Source organism: Bison bison, unplaced genomic scaffold (genome assembly GCF_000754665.1).
Source record: "Bison bison bison isolate TAMUID 2011002044 unplaced genomic scaffold, Bison_UMD1.0 scf7180017864371, whole genome shotgun sequence".
Taxonomy (NCBI): domain Eukaryota; kingdom Metazoa; phylum Chordata; class Mammalia; order Artiodactyla; family Bovidae; genus Bison; species Bison bison.
In genome coordinates this window covers 1,904,945-1,923,998 of record NW_011494943.1, presented here as the reverse complement: position 1 = coordinate 1,923,998, position 19,054 = coordinate 1,904,945, and the positions used below count along the sequence as shown (strand labels likewise).

Here is a 19,054-nt window from a genome sequence, read left to right as displayed (position 1 = left end):
ACGAGCCCCAAGCTCGAGCTCCGTGCGCTGCGCAGCAGCTCCCACCAGCTCTCTGCCTTACACACGGTAGCGTATATGGGTCAGCGCTACTCTCCCAATTGCTATGTTCTTAACACCCTGTGACCCCGCCCCCGTCTTATGACCACACATGTATATGCGCATCGTGCACCTAATTGAAACAATGGAGGGTCAACCATTCGAATCAAGCTTGGCGAATATACGGAATATGCTATTTGCCTTAAATGAGAGACCTCAGGAAGGATAGCTCAGAAGGTACCATCAACGGGCTGGGAACCGCGGATTCTGTCTGGCAGGTTCTACTTCCCTGCTGACACCATCCCATCCCCGTTCCAGACGGAGGCGAGGTTCTCCGGTGTAACAGCCCTAAGCAATGCACCAGAGTACTTTGGCTTATTGCTGGAAAAGAGTGTCCCTTTAAAGCTTCTTTTTGTGAAGATTCTATAAGAATGTCAGGAACCCACGGTAGACTTTCTGTGCATCCATGGTGCTTCCCTGCCACACAAGTTCCCTCCTCGTGTCTCCACGTCCTTAGCGTCCTCTGCTGGGGTTCCCTCTGCACCACTGAGCCTTGTGAAAGTTCAGCAGGTGCTGCTGGTGGACTCAAATTAATTTTCACTTACCCTGCTCTTAAACTATCCTTCTCTTGAGCAATTTCTCCCATAAGAAGCAAAGCAAGATGCCAATTATAAGTGTGCTGTTTACATTCGGCATAAAGCTTAAGAATCTTCCAGGAAATTGTGCACCTCCTTCTCTTGAAACTCTGTGCATCTTGCAAGGCAAGTGTCAGAGGCATCAGTAGCTTTGACAAGAAAAGAATAAGAATCTTCTCACCACGGCAATGCTGTGTAGATCCCTTCTTCCTGGAGACAAGGTGGCATACAGCATTATCAATGCCCCTGAAATAGGAACAGGGCAAGTCACAGTGTCACTTGCTAAATTAGCATAATATATAAGAGAGACAAAGAGGAAATGAATGCTTTTGGGATGCATATTTGCAATTTCTCCAGCCTAAACTATTCAAAACTTTTGACGATTCTTTTGCTTCTTTATCAGAAAAAAGTTCACTCCCAGCTGCGGATCTCAGGCCTCTACCCTTCCGCTTACTGGTTTGGGCAGGCGCTGGTGGACGTTCCCCTGTACTTCTTGATCCTCCTTCTAATGCAAATAATGGATTATGTTTTTAACCCAGACGAGTTTGTGTTTATCATTCAAAGCCTGGCAGTTCAGGTAAGTGGCAAAAGTTATCAATGGCTTTCCTAGACTACTTTTAATAAATGCAGTTGCATTATCCATCTTCAACCAAAGAACCTCCCATTATGTTTGTTATAGCTTAGATCTGGAAAGCTGAGTTTAACTTGTTGTTCAGTCCCTAAGTCGTGTCCAGCTCTTTGCAACCCCATGGACTGCAGCACGCCAGGCTTCCCTGTCCATCACTATCTCCAGGAGTTTGCTTAGATTCATGTCCATTGAGTCAGTGATACCATCCAACCATCTCATCCTGTGTTGTCCCCTTCTCCTGCCTTCAATCTTTCCCAGCATCAGGGTCTTTTCCAATGAGTCGGCTCTTCGCATCAGGTGGCCCAAGTATTAGAGCTTCAGCAACAGTCCTTCCAGTGAATATTCAGGGTTGATCTCCTTTAGGATTGACTGGTTTGATCTCCTTGCTGTAGGGTTTAAATATAAATGTGTACTTAGATAGCATTTACCTTAGGTGACTGTAGTATTTCTATTTTCAGACCCTGTGTATAATTGGCTATGTCTCATCTCTTGTTCTCCTGACGTATGTGATTTCATTCATTTTCCGCCACGGGAGGAAGAACAGTGGCATTTGGTCATTTTTCTTCTTAGTTGTAAGTACGCGTGTGGCGCATGTTACTTTATTTTTAAACTATTTTTAATAGTTCTGAGAATGTATATTTCAATCTTTGTAGTAAGCATGGTGGTAAATTAATATTGCTTTCAGAATGTTATACTTTGCTCAAACTATGCTCTTTTTATTTTAGGTCACCTTCTTCACCATTGTTGCTAATTATCTGAATGAATACGGATTCCTAGGGCTGTTTCTCTGCACCATATTAATACCACCCTTCACACTGATTGGTGTTCAACTCATTTTTTCTGAGGTGAGTAATTTCACGTCTGTTCTGGGCTCATGAAATGTGCTGCCGTTGGAGAAAACCTTGGATATGATGCAACCTACGTAGAGCCCTCAGCAGGTCAGCATTCAATGCCTGTCTTCAGAAGATCACTTCACTTCCCACAGGCGAGGGTCACACTCTCCTTCAGCAGGAAGCCCCGCCATTCTTTATCAAGGTCAGAGGCAAAGGCACAGTGGTGGAATTTTGCAGTTCTCTTGGTCACCCTCACACCTGGGGGCAAAGGGCCTACTGGGAGGTGGCAGAGATGCCCTTTTGCTATTCGTTCCAGACACACGAAGTTTAAGGTTCCTAAGAGACGTGCGGTGGGAAATGGCAAGTGGTCACTTGACATAGGAGCCTGAAACTCAGTGTGTGTGTTCAAAACAAAAGCTGAACCCCTGAGATTCACATGCTTGTGAGTGATGTTTAAAGCCACAGGACTAGCTTGTATAATCTACAGAGTAAGCGTTGTTAGATTGAAAAGAAAATGAAGCATTTGGCTTTGAACTACAAACTTTAAAGATTGGGAAGAGGAGGACTCCACAAACCAGTTTAAGAAGGAGCCTGTGAGGGATGAGAAAAAAAGGAGGAAATTTGTGCACCAGAATCTCATCTCTCAAACCCACCCTGAACACTTAGGGTAAATAAGGATGTGTGTCAGATGGCAACAAAGCATACTTCAAAAAGGATGGAGGGATTCGTCTAATGAGCGGTCTAGAAAGATGATAATTGAGAAGAAACTGCTGGGCTGGACCAGATTAGAGTCCTTGGTGATGTTCACAAGACAGGTTTCAGTGGAAGGGTGGACACAAAGCTTAGAAGGAGCGAGCTTAGTATATAATGCAGAGTTAAGAGCTAGTGAGGTGGTCATAGACACATAGTTCTAGGAGCTTTGCTAAAAAAAGTATCACTGAGATGGAAGAGTGGATGAGTGAGATTAGATTTAGGTTTAAGAAAGGAGATTCTGTGCTGATGTGAGAGAAATTTTAGGTGAGAGAAAGATGGAGTAGCTTGGAAGCCAAGTCCTTGAAGATCTGGGAAAAGATGGCATAGAGAGCACAAGCTGTGTGGGGTGGGAGGGCTCCTGTCACTAAAGCGGGAGTCTTCCAGACGCAGACAGAGAGGCGGGGCGGTGATGGGACGGGAAGGGTGGGGCAAGTCGAGAGAGTGGCATTGACAGTACACACCAGCGCGCGTAGGACAGTGAGCTAGCGGGAAGCTGCACAGGGAGGTCGGCTCAGTGCTCTGTGAGGACCTAGAGGGTGGGCTGGGGAGGGGGGTGGATCAACAGGGAGGGGATGTATGCATATTCGTATACCTGATTCACTCCATTGGCTGGCAGAAACCAACACAACATTGTAAAGAGATGATACTGATCTTTGCCGGGTCCAATTTAAAAAAAAAAAAAGCCACAGGAAAAAAAAAAAGATCATGACCAGAGCATATGGAAACTGAAATATTCTCCTTTCTTAGGGAGAAAGGGTAAATTATCATCTGAGTGAAGTGAAGGGAGGTCTTGGGACTTTGAAGGTAGAAGAAAAGATGTGAAAAATTGTTTCAGAGGGCAGGTCAGCAGAACGGAGACAGTGCCAGAGGACCCCCCCGACCCTACTTTCCAAGTGAAGTCAGCAGAGTTAAGTTTCTGTCATCTTGTCTGCTTCTCTTGTGTAACTCAGGAGACGTGGAGAATTCGGTTTGACCAGGGTTAGGGTTTTGCCAGATGAGTTGATGAAGCAAAGGGTCAGGGGCAGCGTTTCTGTATAAAGAGAGCTCATGACAACGGACCGTGGCGTCTAAGCTCGGGAATGAGGAAGAGGAGGAGACAAGGAGGGGGTCTGTGGACAGAGGAGTGGTGGGTGGAGCGTCACCAACTCCAAATTATAGAGAAAGGATGCTCAGAATAAAATTGGTGGCAGACAGGGCAAAGACCAGGGAGCCTGAAGTCGATTTTGCATATGATCCAGTCCTTGGATGTTAGCAAGATGACGTCAGGATCCTGGCAGGTCATCCAATATGAAAACAATCATCTTAGATGGTGGATGGCTGTGTTGGTTAGAGATTTACTACATCAGATTAAAGATGCTCAGAAAAGAAGTCTTGGGAAAAACAGCTCGAGAAACAAAACAGATCCTTTGCCCCTCATTCACAAAAGCGCTGGGAGGCCTTTTAGATAGTGCTGATGGAAACCACACCTTTGAGTGTGTGCAGGTGAAAGCCCAGGCGAAGGGACGGTCACAGGTGTTCCCCAGAGCAGGGGGAGCGGGTGACAGAGCAGCGCGATGGTTCTGTAGCACAGGTGTGGTGAGAAAGGCAGCGGGCGGGGGTAAGTCCAGGCACGTCTTGCCCTTGGCTTCAGTGGGTCCCACAGCACCACCCAGGTTTCTGCCAGCAGAGCAAATCCTGCTCACTCCTGCACAGACGCATCTGAGCTACAGCCAAACTCAGGTGGGCAGGTAGGTCGCCAAGTGACCTTGGAAGCAAGGAAGGTGCGCAGTTAGGAACTGACTCTTACCCGATGTAGAAGATAACTCACGTAGAATGCAGGCGAGTCGTTTAATGGGCATCATTTTTTGTGGGAAGAGATTCACACACAGATCAAGGTGCGTCTAAACACCCCTTTCTCTTCGTTTCACAGATTTCTCCCGACTCTGTGGATTACTTGGGGGCTTCAGAACAGCAGGTTGCATTTCTGACATTGCTAATCGTAAGAAGATGCTTTCATTAAATGTTCTTGCCTGAGGGGACAGCTTTGTATGCTCTGTGTTAAATGAACAGTTTTAATTCCTGACTTCCGGCATCTGGCCACTACTTAATACTCATCGTCTGACACTGAGTGGGAAGCCCGAACTCTCAGTGCTGTGGGTAGTGCTAGTATCAACTCATTATTTTCTTTTCTTACAATAATTTTATTTATTTACTTAAAAATAAACAGAGAAGCCTGCGTGGGCTCTCTCTCGTTGCAGAGCTGGGGCCGCGCTCTAGCTGTGCTGTGTGGGCTGCTCACTGCCCCGGCTTCTCTCGTGGTGGAGCACGGGCTCTGGGCTCCAGAACTGAGTGAGCTGTGGTTCCCGGGCTCAGCTTCCCTGTGGCGTGTGGGATCTTCCCAAATCAGGGATCGAACCCATGTCCCCTGCGCTGGCCGGCAGAGTCTTCCCCACTGAGTCACCAGGGAAGCCCAGCTTACTATTTCTGTCATGATTTCTCTTAAGTACAGTAACACAGACTAGGAGAGCTTCATAAAATATTAACGATATTATCTTTCAATCTTGTGAAAATGTTACCAAATCCTTAAAAACCTTGTACATGATCAAGCTCCTTAAATCAGTTCCAATATGGGAGTTGCTCTTGTACTGATGCTCATGGTGATTGTCTTTCTCTCCCCAGCCTTACCTTCATTTCTTCATTTTCCTCTTTATCTTACGATGTCTGGAAATGAAATTTAGGAAGAAACCAATGAGAAAGGATCCTGTGTTCAGGTTAAGAAAATTCAAATACTATTTCACGTCTTATTTTAATACTCATTGTTTAAAGACATTTTAATATGTCTAATTAATTGCATAGAAAGTGTTGTGTAGAATTGTTCTAAAGGGACTGTGTAGAGTTGTTGTTCAGCCACTCAGTCGTGTCCGACCTTTGTGACCCCATGGACTGCAGCAGGCCAGGCTTCCCTGTCCATCACCAACGCCTGGGCACATCTATGCAAGCAGTTGGATAAGTCTAGGCATCCAGGAAGGAGGAGTAGCTGAGCGAAAGGATGAAAGTTGGAAAAAACACCTCCTTCTGCAGATTTGAGAAGGCCGCTGGAACGAACTTGGAGGCCTGTATTGCAGGACCATGAAACACGGAAGCTCGGTACTGGAGGGTCTTGGGTAGAGAAGCTTAGGGAGAGTTTTGAAAGTTACACGGTGGAAGATGAAGACAGATGTGCTTTGAAAACCTTGCCTTACTCAGAAGAGGAATCAAGCTCAAGTCCAGCTTAAGCGAGCAGAGCAGGAGAGGGGCAGGGAGACAGCTCTGTTTTAGGGCATCGGCTGCCAGTGGAAGTTTGGGAGCAGCCGTAACCAGAGGTGTGGGACGATGGAGGAGAGGATTCGGTTGGTAGCAGTCGGAAAAGGGTAATTCTGACACACATTCCCAAGAAGCGCCGGTGCTCAGTTACTGGTGAGTCCGAGTCCTGGGTTCTGAAGGTCATGCCTCCGATGATAAGCATTTTGGTCTGGTGTTGCCACGAAGCCTCAGAATTCTGAAGTGTCTGTGCTAAAATTACAGTTCCTAGGTTCCTTTCACGGGCAGCCCTGCCTCCAAATCCTTTTCCAGAGACGTCACGACGGATAAGGAGCGTTATGCTCAGGCAAACGTTCAGCTCAGGCTGAAGCGAAAGTAGCATCACTGATGGGAGCAAGGCTGTTTGAAAGGACAACAGTGTCGACTGGAAACTGAGAGTCTGCTGTGGATTCTCTACCATCTGAGCCACAAAGGGAGCCCCACAGCTACTCAATCTGTCCAAATAATTGATCGCAGTACATACAAAATTCACCATTTGGGGGCACGTTTCCCGCTGGAAACCTCTTAGATTTGCACTGTTTTGCTTTTAGAATTTCGCCAAGGAGCAGTGCTGTTTTTGCAAACCCAGAGAAACCTGAAGGGGAGGATGAAGACGTCCAGACGGAAAGAAGGCGAACAGCAGACGCCGTGGCCGCCCCGGACTCGGAGGAGGTAGAGCCGTGAAATCACACATAGGGCACTTGACTCTGTCCGGGCAGGGGGGCCAGCGCGCAGTCTGTCTTTTCCGAAAACACGTGAGGTTCTTTAGTCCTTACACATGGAGCCCATCGTTTGACTTCTGTGAGTATGCAGTGCCCACAAAGATGGGAGAACCGAGGAAACACACACACACTGACTTCTTCATGCCTTTTTCAGAGTCGTAGTTTTGGCAAATAAAGCTAATCATCACAAAACCAAAGCGAGACATTGAAAGTTTTCTAAACTGAGTACAGTTCACTGCAGTTCAGGGCAGAGAGTTCCTCTGAGGTGTGTGTGTCTTTGTGTGCCCGGATGCATCTGTTTGTGTGTCTGTGTGTGTGTTTGTGTGCCTGTGGGTGTGTGTACATGAACACACCTCTTCACAGACCTACTGGTTGGGTGGATGTCTCTATTCCAGTTTTCGGAGGAACAGCAAGCAGGAATCGTGTGCTGCAGTACAGATGTCTTTTCCCTGAAGGGATGTACAAGACTGGGGCAGTTTGCTGGAAAATGGCAGTTTCTAGCGGGGAGGGCTGGTCTGACTCATGGCATCTAGCAGGAGAGATCTGGACCCGGGGAGGAGGGGACACGCACTCGTTTCACGGTGAGAATGAAGCTGCATCGGACTTTCCTTGCCTTTCCAGAAACCTGCCATTGTGGCCAGCTGTCTACGGAAGGAATATGCAGGCAGAAAGAAAAACTGTTTTGCCAAGAGGAAGAAAAAAGTAGCCACAAGAAACGTCTCTTTCTGCGTGAAAAAAGGTGGGAACCAGTCGTTCTGCTGGCAGAGCCGTCTTGACCCGTAACTGTGAGGTCTCCTGAAGGGCCTGGGAGGGTCTGAATCCGGGACTGTCTGCAGATGAACCCGGAGGGCAGCCAGCCCTCCTCCACAGGCTACGGCCGAGCCAGCCTGTGGAAAATCTCAGCTATAATTACAATGGTGTTTCCTTGCATAGGAAGACAGTTCTGTTCCATTCAGACAGACACACAGAAAAAAGCAACGATGAGAACAATGACCAAAAAGGAGGCGGTCCTTCTGTTAAGAAGGCTGGGCTTATTTTTTAAGTAATATAATTAATTTCACAACAGGGATTCGTTCCCAGGAAGGAACCCCCTGGGGTACCGCAGCGCATCCATCCTCACAAATAGCATGTTCTGCAGCGTGTTGGTTAAATGCAAAATGCGCTTCAGATTCCAGCTCAACCTCAGATTGGCTGCATGACCCTGGTCATTTTATTCTCAATTCTCTTTGCATCTCCATTTCCTTGCCTGCAAAATGAAGCTAGTGACAGCACTCAGGTGTGTGTGCGAAGAGTAAGTGAAATAATGACTATGGTTTGACACATGGTGAGCCATGAAAGAACATTTGTGTTACTTTTATTGTAACAATTTGCAGGGATAATTCTGAGTGTACCTGTTTCTTTCAGGGGAAGTCATAGGGCTCTTGGGACACAACGGAGCCGGTAAAAGCACAACCATCAAGATGATAACTGGAGACACGAGACCAACCGCAGGGCAGGTGAGTAAACACGCGGAAATACGCTCGTCAGTGCTGCCAGAAGAAGCGTTCCCAGTGACTGCAGATGCCAATCTCAAAAATACATATCTGGTCCTTTCTTATTAATCATTCTTATTTATGCATTGAATGAAAAGGGTTAATGAAAAACGTCTCCCCTTAATTCCAAAAATAGTTAGGCACCGAAGCCTGTGTGTTATCTATTCTATGCCTTGTACTGAGTGAAAAATAGACGCACTCACAGGAAACATTTGGGAAAGTAAAGCTAAACATTAGCTTTGTTCACGGTCAAAAGTCTTTCTTTTTTTCTTTTTTAAACTTATGTATCCTGAGAATTTGCTGAATCAGACTGCCAAGATCCAGGATTTATTCAGAAAATAGAACTCTTAGATTAGTGAAAAATTGTCCATGTTCCAAAGCAAAAAACCACAATAGTATATGAATACAGTGGGGTGCTATGCCTGGGCCAAGTTGTGTAAAGTAATGGACAGAGGATTGAAGGATTGCAACTTTGTCTTTTTTGTTGTTCTTTTTTTAATAATATTTATTTATTTATCTGCAATGGCTCTTAGTTGCAACATCAAACAGGGATTCGGGGATTGAACCTGAAGTTATAGGGCGCAATCCCAGGTTCAGGGATTGAACCTGGGCCCCCCACGTTAGGAGCAGAGTCTCAGCCCCCAGGCCACCAAGGAAGACCCACAGTATCGCACGTCTGGAGGGCAGACGCTGTTGACACTGGTCAGAAGGTGAAGGCCAGAGAGCATGCTCACCACGAGAAGCTGATGGTGCCCTTGGTCTCCCTTCCCCTCTCACTCCTCGGCAGCCAGGGTAGTCCTTAGAAAAATGCAGAAGTGCTCGTGCCATCACCCTGCTTATAACCCCGCAGCCGGAGTGCGTGCAGAACCTTCACCGGGGCCGTGAAAGGCCCTGGAGGGTCTGGGCTCCGTTGATGACCTTGGCTCCCACTAGCCTTTGGTGGTCTTCCCACTGTGAGACCCTGGGGTGGACTCTCCCGGGGCTGGAGCGCTCTGCCCTCGGCTCTTCGAGTGTCTGCTCATCTCCTTCTCATCACTTTAAAATCCACATCCCCAGAGGCCTTTCCCTGTGACACTTGTGGCTAACACCTTTATTGCCCTGAAAGCGGTCAGCAGGCGCTGCGATTCACTCACATGCGTGCTTGCTGATGTGTTTCCTGTTTCTCTCTCTAGAGTGAAAGTTCTAGGAGGCCAGGTTAGTGAGGGCTCTCCTCCTCAGTCCCGGGCAGAGACGACACAGCCCTGACGTCTCGGGCCTGCCTTCCCAGGGCAGGCCGCAGTTCCCACTCCCAGCTCCACCTCGAACGGCCTCCTGCACGATCCCAACAATCGAGGCTTGTTTGTTTCCTCATGTGTGAAACAGGACTATCCAGCTAACGCCCCAGTCAGGTCGGGTTTTTCTGAGGCCAAAATAATTTAAAACACAGAAAATGTAAGCACTGGTACACATACCTGTTGTTATTATTATATGGCACGGTATCCGGCCCATAAAAATAATAAATGCATGTATTTATTGATTCCTGTGTTCCAGACTAGTGCTGAGAAGTTTCCATTTACCTTAGTTCAGGATTTCTCAGGTTTGGCCCTGGGGACATGTTGGGGTTTGGGGGGCCAGGATGCTTGTTTTTGTTGTTTATCTTCTCTTTTTTTAAACTTAAAAAATATCTTTTTATTTCACATTGCCAATTAATGATGTTGTGATAGTTTCAGGTGAACAGCAAAGGGACTCAGCCATGCATACACATGTATCCCTTCTCCCCCAGATTCCCTCCCATCCAGGCTGCCACGTAACACTGAAGAGTCCCCTGTGCTGTACAGCACGTCCTTGTCGGTTATCCACTCTAAGCACAGCCACGTGTGTGTGTCCATCCCAAACTCCCTAACTATCCCTTCCCCCAGCCCATCCCCCTGGCGACCGTAAGTTTTTTCTGCATCTGTGTGTCTGTTTCTATTTATCAGTTCAGTGCAGTCACTCAGTCATGTCCGACTCTTTGTGACCCCATGGACTGCAGCACGCCAGGCTTCCTTGTCCATCACCAACTCCCCAAGTTTACTCAGACTCATTTCCATCGGGTCGGTGATGCCATCCAACCATCTCATCCTCTGTCGTCCCCTTCTCCCACCTTCAGTCTTTCTTAGCATCAGGGTCTTTTCCAATGAGTAAGTTCTTTGCATCAGGTGGCCAAGTTATTGCAGTTTCAGCTTCAGCATCAGTCCTTCCAATGAATATTCAGGACTGATTTCCTTTAGGATGGACTGGTTGGATCTCCTTGCAGTCCAACAGTCCAAAGGACTCTCAAGAGTCTTCTCCAACACCACAGTTCAAAAGCATCAATTCTTCAGCGCTCAGCTTTCTTCACAGTCCAACTCTCACAGCCATACATGACCACTGGAAAAACCATAGGCTTGACTAGATGGACCTTTGTTGGCAAAGTAATGTCTCTACTTTTTAATATGCTGTCTAGGTTGGTCACAGGTTTTCTTCCAAGGAGCAAGTGTCTTTTAATTTCATGGCTGCAGTCACCATCTGCAGTGATTTTGGAGCTTAAAAAAATAGTCTCTCACTGTTTCCATTGTTTCCCCATCTATTTGCCATGAAGTGATGGGACTGGATGCCATGATCTTAGTTTTCTGAATGTTGAGCTTTAAACCAATTTTTTCATTCTCCTCTTTCACTTTCATCAAGAGGCTCTTTAGTTCTTTGCTTTCTGCCATAATGGTGGTGTCATCTGCGTATCTGAGGTTTCTGTTTTTAAATTAGTTCATTTGTATCATTTCTTTTTAGCTTCTACACATAATGTCATACGATATTCCTCCTTGTCTGTCTTACTTCACTCAGTATGACAATTTCTAGGTCCATCCATGCTTTTAAGCCTTTATTCCATTTTGGCACAGTGGTTGGTCAACAGTCTGACACCAGTGTCATTTTGGACCAGATCATTCTTATTATGAAGGGCTGTCCCGTGCATTGTGGGATATTTAGCAGCATCCTTGGCCTCAACCCCCTAGATTCTCCATCAGGACAACACAAGTGTCTCCGTACGGGCCACGTGTCCCCTGGCAGGAGGGCTGGAAAAGACTAGCTTATTTAATCTTCACAATATACTTGTGAAATACTCCGTAATTGTAACAGTTTTAACTTTGGAAAAACAGAGTCTTCAATAAATACCTGCTCCTATGGATGTTTGGATCAGTAAATGAAGTCAAGCATTGGACAGCCAGGCTTACCAGGTGGCTCAGTGGTAAAGAATCTGCCGGCCAATGCAGGAGACAGACTCGGTTGGATCCCTGGATCGGGAAGATCCCGTGGGGGAGGATATGGCAACTCACTCCAGTATTCTCGCCTGGGAAATTCCATGGGCAGAGGAGCCTGGAGGGTTAGAGTCCGTGGGGTCACAAAGAGTCAGACACGATTAGTGACTAAACAACAATTGGACAACCCAATAAGCGACTTGAATTCTTTCATGGACTTGGTAACGAAGTCCAAACTGTGATAGAGGACCTGTCCTGCAACAGTGTGGAGGGTCTGCCTTTTTGTTTTCAACCATCTTTTCCCCAGAGCTAGCGATCACCCGCTCACTTCTGGACTCTTGGCCCTGTGTGAGCAGGAGGACACCACTGAAATAACGCTCAGTGCCTACACACGTGGTTTTGGAGGGAATGTGAGAATGACCTTGTCTCTACAGGTGCTGCTCGCAGGGGGCAGCGGAGGGGTGCCCCCGGGGTTCCTGGGGTACTGCCCCCAGGAGAGCGCGCTGTGGCCCGGCCTGACGGTGAGGGAGCACCTCGAGGTGTCGGCCGCTGTGAAAGGGCTGCAGAGGGCGGACGCCGCAGCTGCTATCACCAGGTGCGTTGGGGGGCATCACCTGCTCCCCACCTGGGCTGAGACACCTTCACACAGGATGAGGCGGGCTGATAGCTCCATACTTGTTGATCGTCTAGACCCCAGTTCAGTGTTTTTGCTCTCTTTAAGCCTGGAGAGAAAAAGGCCACGCGTTATTATTTCTTAACTGATGTATAGTTGACTTACAATACGGTGTTAGTTTCAGGTATACAACAAAGTGACTCAGCCATATTTTTTTTCAGATTCTTTTCCATCATGGGCTATTACAAGATACTGAATACAGTCCCCTGTGTTATACAGCGAATCCTTGTTGCATAGCTATTTTACGTATAGTAGTTTGTATCTGTTAAACCCAAAGTCCTGATTTATCCCGCCCCTCACCCCTTTCCCCTTTGGTAACCGTAAGTTTGTTTCTCTAGCTCTGTGAGCCTATTTCTGTTTTGTATATGGAATCATTTGTATTATATTTTTAGATTCTACATATAAGTGACATCATATACTATTTGCCTTTGTCTGACTTACTTCACACTAACTTCTCTCGACCTATGTGCATTGCTGAAAGTGACAATATTTCATTCTTTCTTACGGCTGAGTAATCTCCCATTGCTGTGTGCACCACACCTTCCTAACCCATTTGAGCACTGATGGGCATTTGCGCTGTTTCCATGTCCTGGCTACTGTGAATAGAGCCGCATGTATGGTTTCAGATTGAGAGTTTTTGTCTTTTTTGGATGTCTGCCCTAGTGTGGGATTGCAGGATCTTTGCAGGATCATATAGGATCATATACTCACTGTTCTCAGTACAGAAAGAAAGCACTGCAGATATGAGTCTGGCTGCCAAGAAGGGTTCATAAAACACCCTAGGTGGTTTCACTTTTAGGATCACTCTGAGCCTCATTTAAACTCTCTGCATCTGTTCTGACTTGCTGGTTCTCCCCCACGCATCCCCCGCCCCGAGCAGGGTGCTGTGGGTTTGACTCCCCCTGCTTCCCGCAGGCTGGCGGATGCGCTGAAGCTGCAGGACCAGATGGCGCTCCCCGCCAAGGCCTTACCCGAGGGGGCCAAGAGAAAGGTAGGGAGGGCCCCCCGCCCCCTGCCCCGCGCGCCCAGGCCGGCGCCGACGCGGCTCCTCTCTGTTGCAGCTGAGCTTCGCGCTGAGCGTCCTGGGGAGCCCGGGCCTGCTGCTCCTGGATGAGCCGAGCACAGGGATGGACCCCGAGGGGCAGCTGCAGATGTGGTGAGGGGCGTCGGGGCACCCCTGAGCGAGTGTGTCACCTGTAACAGCGGACCCTCAAAAACACTGCTGGTTATGTTAGATCCAGTGGTGAGAGTGGAGATTTTTCCTGTGCTGACAGATGTCCTTCCCCTTGGACTCACTTGTATGAATGCACCTAAGCAACCGCTTTGCAGTTGTCATTTGGAAGTCTGAAATTTCCCACTAAAAATGTCCTTGACGCAATAAAAAAAGAAAAAAAAATTAAACCATTGTTTATAAAGGGAAAGATGTCCACATTACCAGAAAAAAACAGTATGAAGAAAAAAATCCTGATGTCATATCACATCCAGTTTTTATTAAGGAGAAAAAGGTAATTGTAACTCAATCCTCACTCTAAAAATTTCATTTTCATCTTAGCTCTTCCAAGGAAGTATTCAAGACTCACTTTTTTATTTAATCAGATCAATCTATTATTAAGTTTAAATCTTTTGCAACATCACCCGATACATAATTCTTATGGAGGGAAGAATAAATTCATGTATTCTCTTTTTTGACATGCAAATTATTCATTTTATCTTATTTACAAAATCTTTTATTGAAGTATAACTGATGTATAATATGATATTAGTTTCAGTTGTACAATATAATGATTCAAAAATTTGTTATAGATTATACTCAATATGTTCTCCAATCATGTGAAGAATTTTCTAAAATCTGTCATTCTGGGCTTTGGGGCATATGTCATTATCATCATGCTTTTACATAAGGTCTCCTCTTTCCTCCTACTGCCTTCTCATAAATATTATTGAAATGCAGCGTCCCTGTAGACAAGCTTGTACCTACTATCATTCCCTGCATTCAGCTGAAGCCCTGCTCCGAGTGAGACACCCTGTTTGCTTGGTTCTTTCCATGCCCGTTGTCCCTGCGAACCTCCTGTCTTTGAGGAGTGAATCTGAATTCGCTCTTTGTTTCATCAGTGCCCGTGGAAACGCTGTTATGTTATTTTCACACCGTCTGGAGCATCCCCACTGGTTGATGTTTATTTTCCTTGGCCTCACTTCAGGCAGCTGATCCGGGCCTCCGTTAGAAACACGGCGAGGGGCGCCCTGCTGACCACCCACTCCATGGCCGAGGCGGAGGCCGTGTGCGACCGCGTGGCCGTCATGGTGTCCGGGAGCCTGAGGTGGGTGGGTCCCCGGGCGCGCTCTGAGTGAGGGCATCTCCCCGACACGGTGGTCTCTGCGTGGAGTGGGCTGGCCGGCTGCCCTGGTCCCAGGACCCCGCGTCCCCAGCGGTGGGTTTCCCCTCGCTTCCCCTGCCGGCTGACCCTCCTCTCACCTCCAGGTGTATCGGCTCCATCCAGCATCTGAAGAGCAAGTTCGGCAGAGACTACCTGCTGGAGATGAAGCTGAAGAGCCTGGCCCGGCTGGAGGCTCTGCACGCCGAGGTCCTGAGGATCTTCCCCCAGGCTGCTCGGCAAGAGAGGTCAATGCGGGCTCATTCTGATTCATCCTGGTCTTTGTTCTGTTTTTCTGTGATGGCGAGATATAAAAGCTTCATCTTCTCATTCTTCAAAAAAAAAAAAAAAACTATATGGGAATCATGAGGACTTCAGGGAGTAGTTCAGTTCAGTTCAGTCGCTCAGTCGTGTCCGACTCTTTTTGACCCCATGAATCACAGCATGCCAGGCTTCCCTGTCCATCACCAACTCCTGGAGTTCACTCAGACTCACGTCCATGGAGTCAGTGATGCCATCCAGCCATCTCATCCTCTGTCGTCCCCTTCTCTTCCTGCCCCCAATCCCTCCCAGCATCAGAGTCTTTTCCAATGAGTCAACTCTTGAGACATCCAATTCCAAGGGATAGCACAGGAGGGAAATAAGAGAACCAAGTCCTGGTTTGGAAGCTGATTCTTGTAAGGGAATTAATATTCTTCCTTTTTCTTTTCTTTTAACTTTCAAGGGCCTGTTTATTTATTTTATATATTGGGTTGCAATTGAGTTCACAATGTTGCGGTAGCTCCAGGCGCACAGCCAAGCCCTGGACGAGCCTGCTGCCCCTTCCCAGACATGGCACCTGTTCGCGGCCGTGCCTCCAGGTCCTGAACTCAGCTATCTCTCCTCGCCCCCAGGTTCGCCTCCCTGGTGGTCTACAAGTTGCCTGTTGAGGATGTACACCCTTTATCACATGCCTTCTTCAGTTTAGAGACAGGTGAGAGTGCCTGCTGCGAGTGAGCCTCTGGAAACCGATCACATTCAAGTCTTGCATAAAACCAGCATAAGAAGTATCAACACATGGGCCTAAAATGTGACATTATACTATATTATATGATAAGGGCTTCCCTTGTGGCTCAGCTGGTAAAGAATTTGCCTGCAATGCGGGAGGCCAGGTTCAATCTCTGGGTCTGGAAGATCCCCTGAAGAAGGGAAAGGCTCCCCACTCCAGTATTCTGGCCTGGAGAATTCCAGGGACTATACAGTCCATGGGGTCGCAAAGAGTCGGACACGACTGAGCGACTTTCACTTCACATACTATAAGTAAATAGTAAGGTTTTAATCCAGAGGTTCTCAGCCAGTGATGTGGCAACTTCTGGGGATACAGGCAGACCTTGGAGGTATTGTGGGTTGGGTTCCAGACATCACTATATATTGAATGCTGCAATGAAGGAAGTCTCATGAGTGTTTTGGTTTCCCAGGGCATATAAAAGTGATGTTTAGGGGACTTCCCTGGCAGTCTAGTGTTTAAGACCTCACCTTCCAATGCAAGGGGTGCAAGTTCGATCCTTGGTCAGGGAAGCTAAGATCCAGCATGCCTCGAGGCTAAAAAGTCAAAACATAAAACAGAAACAATATTGTAACAAATTCAATAAAGACTTTAAAAATGGTCCACTTCCAAATAAAAAAAAAGGCTGTTTACACTGTGCCATAGTTCATTAAGTGTGTGATAACATTGTTTCGAAAAACTGTAATTAGTTGCCATAATTTAGAATATGTTATTGCTAAAAAATGAGAGCCTCCATCTGAGTCTTAAACGAGTGGTAATCTTTGTTTTATAATAATATGGAAGGTCACGGATCAGCATGAAAAATAGAATCAGAATGGAACATTTGAAATATCTTGAGAATTAGCAACATGTGACACAGAAAGACAAACTGAGGAAATGCCGCTGGGAACGCAGCACCACGGTCGCGACAGGTGCGGGGCGGCCGCACACCCGTGGTTTGTGAAAATGCAGCACTATAAAATGGGGCTCCCTGCGTTTTTGGCTTTCACAGCTGGTGGTGTGATTGGGGGTATAGTTGGCGTCTAGTAGGTCTTCTAGGGGCTTCCCAGGCAGCTCATTGGTAAAGAACCCGCCTGCCAATGCAGGAGATGCAGGTTTGATCCCTGGGTCGGGAAGAACCCCTGGAGAAGGAAATGACAACCCACTGCAGTATCCTTGCCTGGGAAATCCCACAGATGGGGGAGACTGTCGGGCTACCGTCCATGGGGGTCACAAGAGTCAGACACGACTGAGTAAGTAAACACCAACAACAAGGTCTTCTAGAGGCCGGGGCCATGTTGGTCTAGTAACTAACTGTTGTCTAGTAACTAACTGTCCACAAGAAATCGCGACTCTCCAGGGTCTTCTTTCCACTCGTGGTTCTTCTCTCCACGTGGGTAAAAGGTAGTGAACTCAAAAGTAGGACTGACTCCCCTGGTGGTCCAGTGGTTGACTCCAAGCTTCCAGTGAGGGGTGCACAGGTTGGATTCCTGGTCAGAGGAGATCCCACAAGCAGCCAAAAAAAACAAAAACAAAAACATACATTTAAAAACTAAAAAAGGATAATTCCAGGAGCTTTTGTTTATAAAGGGGCTCTTTGGCAAGGTGCCGGGAACAGTGCAGTCACCTGAGGCTGGACTTGACACCACGGTTCCCGTTCTTAGGTCCAAAGAGATGAAGAGAGGAGGTGGTGACTGGACCCTGGGAGTAGAGTCGGGTAGAATCTGCCATCTTGAGGGAAGAAGTGACCTTGAATCAAAGGACATGCCTGGGGTCAGGGAGGACATGGAGGGATAAAAGCTCCGTCTCCTCTCTCTCTGTCCCTCCTCCTGGGCTTTCCACTGGCGGAACCCCCCAGGAGGAGCCCACCGAGTCAGGCTCTGGAGCAGAGAGCAGAGTGGAGGAGAGTGAGGGCAGATGCAGAGCGGCTGGAGGCAGTGGTCCAGCCTTTAGCGCAACCCGCGTGGGCAGTCCAGAACCTCGTGTCCTGTTTTCAGTCTTGTGGCCCTTCTGCCCGAGCTCTAAGATGATGAGAGAGAGGACCACCTGGTGAACATGCATTCCCATATTTAATCCAAGTTTATTACCCACCCTGTGTATTTAAGATCTGCCCCTGTGTACCCTTGGTACATGACTTGGCAAATTTATAAATGAAAGACATTTGCAGTTCTAATACACGTCCATCCTTCTGCAGTTAAACAGAACTTCGACCTGGAGGAGTACAGCCTCTCCCAGTGCAGCCTGGAGCAGGTGGGTCCATTTTACACATCCCACAGCATCCCAGGTGGCTCAGACGATAAAGCATCCACCTGCAACGTGGGAAACCCGGGTTCAACCCCTGGGTTGGGAAGATCCCCTGGAGGAGGAAATGACAACCCACTCCAGTATCCTTGCCTGGAGAATCGCATGGACAGAGGAGCCTGGCAGGCTACAATCCTTGGGGTCCCAGAGAGTCAGACATGACTGAGTGACTAACACTTTACTCTTCACGGAATATAAAGATACCATATGTGCACACACTCTTCACTCACTTGGGGCTACAGGAAGCAGTGGTCACCCCATCTCTTCATTTCTTCCTCTGTTGCAGGTTTTCCTGGAACTCTGCAAGGAGCAGGAATGGGACAATTCTGATGAGGAAGTTGATCTCTCCGTGAGGTGGAAGCTCCTGCAGGAAGAGCCTTAAAGCCCAAATCCACTATTTTTAAGACCATATTTTATAGCGTTAATATACCTTGGCTCAGATATGATTTCAAAATGCTTTTGAAACTCACGTCATCACTTTTCTCAATAATATGATGGATAGTGGGACTAAGGAGTAAGGTCAGAGCACTGACGCTCAGTGGACCAGGCAGCCTCCGAAACAGCAACTGAACCCAGCGTTTCACACGGCAGCAGATTTTTTAAAAAATGCACCTGATTAGGGAATTTTTATGTTTCTAAGAATGATACAGAAATTAATTTAAATTAATTTAAACGTCTCTGACCTTTAAAATCTTAACTATTTTCCCTTTTTAAGTAGGCAGGTGGCTAAATGGTAAACATTTCGCCTGCAGGAGACACAGGTTTGATCCCTGGGTCGGGAAGATCCCCTGGAGAAGGGCATGGCAACCCACTCCAGTATTCTTGCCTGGGAAATCCCATAGACAGAGGAGTCTGGCGGGCTGCATAGGCTCACAAGAGCTGGACAAAACTAAACAATGATCAGCCCTGGGTGCTCTTTGGAAGGACTGATGCTAAAGCTGAAACTCCAGTACTTTGGCCACCTGACGCGAAGAGT

At 47.3% G+C, this 19,054-nt stretch overlaps 1 protein-coding gene across 3 annotated transcripts in view; it reads left to right on the top strand.

Moving 5' to 3' along the window:
- The window catches only part of ABCA9 (ATP-binding cassette, sub-family A (ABC1), member 9), a 54,946-nt gene extending 36,399 nt beyond the window's left edge, over positions 1–18,547 (top strand). For all 3 annotated transcript variants that reach the window (XM_010856073.1, XM_010856074.1, XM_010856072.1), the window contains 16 exons: positions 1,075–1,248; positions 1,758–1,871; positions 2,025–2,144; positions 4,795–4,863; positions 5,544–5,635; positions 6,755–6,875; positions 7,547–7,664; positions 8,330–8,421; positions 12,143–12,303; positions 13,297–13,372; positions 13,443–13,537; positions 14,580–14,699; positions 14,861–15,001; positions 15,647–15,726; positions 17,972–18,027; positions 18,365–18,547. In XM_010856073.1, the coding sequence (XP_010854375.1) occupies positions 1,075–1,248; positions 1,758–1,871; positions 2,025–2,144; positions 4,795–4,863; positions 5,544–5,635; positions 6,755–6,875; positions 7,547–7,664; positions 8,330–8,421; positions 12,143–12,303; positions 13,297–13,372; positions 13,443–13,537; positions 14,580–14,699; positions 14,861–15,001; positions 15,647–15,726; positions 17,972–18,027; positions 18,365–18,460 (1,725 nt within the window). In that variant the 3' untranslated portion in view covers positions 18,461–18,547. The remainder of the gene's footprint in view (positions 1–1,074; positions 1,249–1,757; positions 1,872–2,024; positions 2,145–4,794; positions 4,864–5,543; positions 5,636–6,754; positions 6,876–7,546; positions 7,665–8,329; positions 8,422–12,142; positions 12,304–13,296; positions 13,373–13,442; positions 13,538–14,579; positions 14,700–14,860; positions 15,002–15,646; positions 15,727–17,971; positions 18,028–18,364) is intronic.
- Positions 18,548–19,054: the final 507 nt, after the last annotated feature.